General features: G+C 38.5%; 1 protein-coding gene across 1 annotated transcript in view; it reads left to right on the top strand.

The window, feature by feature from the left end:
* The window catches only part of LOC105557224 (synaptotagmin-1-like), an 8,329-nt gene extending 5,124 nt beyond the window's left edge, over positions 1–3,205 (top strand). The window contains exons 2-4 of the mRNA XM_012004412.1: positions 383–503; positions 566–738; positions 2,476–3,205. Of these exons, the coding sequence (XP_011859802.1) occupies positions 383–503; positions 566–738; positions 2,476–2,679 (498 nt within the window). The 3' untranslated portion in view covers positions 2,680–3,205. The remainder of the gene's footprint in view (positions 1–382; positions 504–565; positions 739–2,475) is intronic.
* The last annotated feature ends 2,268 nt before the right edge of the window (positions 3,206–5,473 follow it).

Below are 5,473 nucleotides of genomic sequence, written 5' to 3'. Positions count from 1 at the left end.
CGGGAGGTGGAGCGACGCGCGAGGTACATCGTGGTGGGAAAAAACCTAGGCGTGGCGGGGAGCGCGGCGCGGGCGGCGAGCGCGGCAGCGAGCGCGAGCGACGAGCGACCCGAAACATAATCATACACATACATGTACTATCTCGCGCGTCGCTCCACCTCCCGCTCATCGATGGATTTTCTTAAATGCCTTCCGAGTCCGGCCTACCGTATTCTGCATCCTCATTCGCTCAGACGTGTAAATTAATTACTCGATAACTATTGTTACTTTTGTACCGCGGCACATGATATTTCTCCTTAGTTTAACCCAATCTACCACTATTTTCAAGTTGGCTACTTTTGCATCAGACACCCTGTATAACATATAATTATACACTTTTCAGGAGTTTGGCAATATTTTATTAGCTATAAGCTATCTACCCACTGCAGAAAGACTGACTATTAACATCATGAAACTGCGCGATGTTAAATTTATACCAACTGTGTTGAGTGTAAATGAATTTAGTAAGTATTAACAATGTTTTAATAGCGTAGAAAATATTTTCAAATAACTACGTTTATTGCAGATCCGTATGTTAGAGTGTTAATGTTAAACGGAAAAACGGGTAAAAAGATGAAGAAGAAAAAAACCAAATTCTTGCGCGCTGTTGCGCAGCCGGAGTTTAACGAGATTTTGACATTCGATTTGGCAATCACTCAACTCGATACTGTCCAATTTCTTGTGGTGCTCTGTAGCAAGGTAAATTGTGGAGAAAAGGTTACTCTTGGAAAATTCACAACTTAAAATTATGTACACCATACTGCCATACTGCAAGCGACTGCCGACTAAAATTTGGACACTGTTTTAGCAGTGTTATGCAATGGTTCTGGAGCGACACGCGAGATACAACGCTCGCCGCCCGCGCCGCGTTCCCCGCCGCGATCGCTGTTTTTTCCCACCGCGTTGTATCTCGCGTCGCTCCACCTCCCGCTTATCGATCGATTATTTTACATGAGTTCCAAGTCCGGCCTACCGTATTCTACGTCCTCATTCGCTCAGATGTATAAATTAATTACTCGATAACTATTGCGAATTTTGCAACGCGGCATGTGACTTTTCTTCTCAATTCAACCCAATCTACCACTATTTTACAATTGGCGACATTTTTATCAGACACCCTGTATAGAAGAGATGTAACTATTACATAACATTGACAGCACATTAGAAGAACAAAGTTATATTTCTTTGTGACGTATATATCACCGTAACAATTATTTAAAAATCTTATGTAACACACCTGTGACTCCAAATACATATAATAACATAAATACAGGGTGCTACGCAACATATTGACCACCGGTCATGGGAAGGTAGAGAGGACTAAGACAAACAGAAAAGTCCTATACTATTTTGCGCTTGGACGAATAGTTATCGAGATACTGAATTATAAAAATCGCCGTATTAGTCCAACCTACTGGCAAATGCAAGCGTGCGGTGAGTAGCAACACTAGCGACCATCGCTGCGAACTTTGACGCAGCGCGGGGAGACGTGCAAGCGCCGCTTGCCAAGCGGTCGCGTAAGCGGCGGACGGGCAGTGGCGCGCCTCGCCTCCCTACTCCTCACCGCGCACCGCCATCCTATTCCTCGCCACACACCGCCTCGAGCGGGGCCGCTAGGCGGACGCATCTCACAGCGTGCTTACATTTGCCAGTAGGTTGGGCTAATACGGCGATTTTTAAAATTCAATATCTCGATAACTATTCGTCCAAGCGCAAAATAGTACAGGACTTTTCTGTTTGTCTTAGTCCCCTCTACCTTCCCATGACCGGTGGTCAATATGTTGCGTAGCACCCTGTATAATAACGTAATCTTTTAGAAATATACATATAACGAATGGTATATTACTGTTACATATATAATATTATTATATCTATATATACAGGGTGTATCACTTTAAGTGATGCAGCTGAATACCTGTTAAAATAAAAGAGATAGGAAAAATGTTTTAAACAAATAGTTTTATGTGTAGAAAGGAGAAGTGCCAATGTGAGCCACAAACTGAACGGAACTCGGTTCTCACAATACAGAAACAGAATTTTCTCTTTAATACATATTATTATATGTAACAATGACAGAGTATTAACAGAAATCAAACATAATCTGTCATTTTGAAAACTTTTGAATAGAAGACATTGTTCAAATGGTTACAAAACAGTAGATTCTGCTCAACTTCTACAGTCAATCTGTAGCGGATTCTTTTTTATTGCTGATAATTTATCAATAAAATTTATATTAAACATTTACCAAATCTGCTGTTTTCGACAGATTTGACTATTCAGATACTTCCATTACTCGTTTATTTGTCGCTATTTTTAATCGATTAAAGAGTTTTAAATATAAAACTAGTTTAATAACCTATCACAAATAGAATAAGAATAGGTTCGTAAAGACACTAATACGAGAAAGTCATATTTTGTTGTCATTAATAATTTTAGATTTTACCGGAAGGACCACCCGTCAGTACTGCCGACGCGAGTGACAGCGAAGATTCTATATGTTCATTTAAACGATCCACCGATACTTTTATCGGTAAAGTAGCTCTTGGAAAAGGTGTAAGAGGTTCGACCGAGAGACTACATTGGTTCTCAGTGCTTCAAAATCCACGAAAACTTGTTACTGTCTGGCACACTCTGAAATAATAAAAACCATTGTTATATATGTCATTATATACAAAAGATAATTGTTATTTTCTGGTAACTCTTATGAACTATTGCAATTGTAAAAAGACGCGGGCGATCTTATATTTATTTTATAATTTAATATTATTTATAATAATAATATTTAATATTATTAATATACTCTATTGAAGCGTATTAGAATGGAATAGTGACCCACACAGCACATATATGTAGATACTGAGAAAGTTCTGAGAATATCACAACAGTACGTTACGTATATTCTCATAACTTTCGAATATGTTCTATGATGTACTGAGTACGTACTGAGAATGCACTAATGTCCGCTTTTTCTCATATATAGTATGTGCTGAAAATATATCAATGGTATATACTGAGGATATTCTGTTGATATAATAAATTTTAGTCGACCTTATCTGGCATGTGTGTAATGTATTTTTTTTTAAATTGGGATAAACAGGCGATGTTTCCACCATCGGTTCTGGTCCTTCTCAAGCCGTTACTAAAATACAATAATATTTGAACACTATATATAGAGTATGTTTGATATAATAATTATATAAATGAAATGAACATAATATAATTCTGGTTTGTCCACGTGGATATTATAAAACAAAAATTAGATAAATCGAACGCCAGTCTCACCTTAGTATTCATTTGATGAACACGGAGACAATTAAAAACCTTCCTTGATGAGTCACAATTATAAAAATTCTTTTTGTCTAGTGATCGTTAAACATGTAGGTATTCTACAAAGGATGGAGAGTGACTGTCGCAAATATCAACTAGCTAGGCCGTATAGGTAAAAAAACATCGAGAAGAAGAGAGTAACAGATAAATAACAGTTCATGTTATAGAATTAATAATAGAGTCATAAACAGAGTTGAGATTCTCAGTGTCTTTCTTCGAATTGATGGTGTTCGGATCCATTTTTATGTGTAGCATTTCAGCGATTTCTCTTCTTCTGATATGTTTTTCTCAGTGTAGGATATCTGGATGAGTCCAATTGAATTCGTGTCCTAATATAGCGCGGTGCTTACTGACGACTGACTGGTTCTCATCAATCTTTTTTATATTATTGATGTGTTCTTTAACTCTCGTCTCCAGATGTCTTTTTGTCTGGCCAACATATGATGCATTGCAGTCTTTGCAGTTTAGTCTGTAGACTAATTCCGTTTTTTTAGAATCACATAAAGGATCCTTGCCTTTTCTTATTAGTCTGTTTAGTTTTTTGGGACGATAAAAATTGTGTTTAGACCTATATTCAGTAGACTTTGACGTATCTTTTCGCTAGTGCCTTTGATGTACGGTATGGTAATACAAGTTCTTATGTCAAATGTGTTTTCGGAGTTCGGAGAGGAGTCTTGTAATTGTTTGAGTCTTTTGTTAATGTATTTGTCGACTATGTGATTGGGGAAACCATTGAACTATAACCATACTGGAAGGAGCACTGCCTACCCCCTCCATAGGATCGAGCGGTCAGAGAGAGATAGTTGAATGGGAATGGTGATGTCTTTTTTTAACGTCAACTACCGTGGCTGAAAACTTTGGTTCAGATTTGTTCTCGTATAGTGGTGACAACCAAAAAGTGTATATCTATCAAAAATGGGAAGAGAATGTTATATAAAAAATTGTCTTAAAACACGTGATAAAGATATGAATTTATCATTACACAAGTAAGCAAATTAGAGTAAAATTGCGAAAGCAAATGTGTTCAGACTGTGTAGTATATCGAGTCACGTGATCGCTGTAGTTAGTTAGACAAGAATAGCTCCATTCCCATTCAACTATCCCTCTCGCACCGTTCTGACCGCACGACAACAATGGAGTGCTCCTTCCAGTATGGTTATAGTTCAATGGGGGAAACAGTTATTGAGTAAAATGTTCTTTATAATAGAGATATTAGAGTCATGAAATCTGCTGTGTGATAATAAAATTGCGTGATCTACCAGGTTTGTGATCGTGTTAAGTTTGTATTGGAGGGGATGGTTGGAGAAAAAATTCGTGTAACGTCCCGAAAATGTGGGTTTTCTATACCAATTGGTCAATAGCTGGTTGTTTTTTCTGATGACGTTAACGTCTAAAAAATTGATAGAGTTATTTGTTTCTAGTTCATGTGTGAATTTTAATTTAGGGTGGTACTTATTGAAAACTTCTAAAATTAGGTCAATTTTGTTGGACGGCACAATAGCAAAGATATCGTCAACATATCTGTGAAAAAAGGGGGATTTCGAAATCCAAAGACTGCAAACAACTGAACTCTAATTGTAAGTCGTCTAACATCATGTCAGCCAGAATGGGGGATAATGGGGATCCCATGCGTGTGCCAAAGATTTGTTCATAAAATATGTATAAAAGGCCAGGAGCTCTCTTCGTATTTAGAGTTTCGTGCCCTTTTTGTTCTTTCACACGGTCATGGCCGTGAGCGGTGAAGGCGCTACAGAGAGCGAATAATGTCACGCGATTCGCCAATCTAATTGTTCACTTCAAGTGGGTCGAGTCGAGTCGCGCTGCGCGCTGAAGTCTGTAGACGGATGTCGTGTGTTACGGATGCCACGCTTTTGCTGCTGCTTCACGCCACGAGATCTTCTTCTCTTACTGTCCGAGAGAATAATTGAATAATTGAACGAACTTACAGGAAGTTCGATTGCAATTATGCGGTCTCGTCCGTATGGATAGAATGTAGTCGCGCTCCGTCGCGGCTTCCCAACAGGATACTTTAAAATTGAAAAAGACATATAGATGTCTCTCGTTTAGCGCCTATATCATGCCGCCCTTGCGCGCGCAAGGCACTTCA

Source organism: Vollenhovia emeryi, unplaced genomic scaffold (assembly GCF_000949405.1).
Source record: "Vollenhovia emeryi isolate VEMERY1.0 unplaced genomic scaffold, V.emery_V1.0 DF939560.1, whole genome shotgun sequence".
NCBI classification, from domain to species: Eukaryota; Metazoa; Arthropoda; class Insecta; order Hymenoptera; family Formicidae; genus Vollenhovia; species Vollenhovia emeryi.
This window is presented reverse-complemented; position numbering and strand designations above follow the sequence as displayed.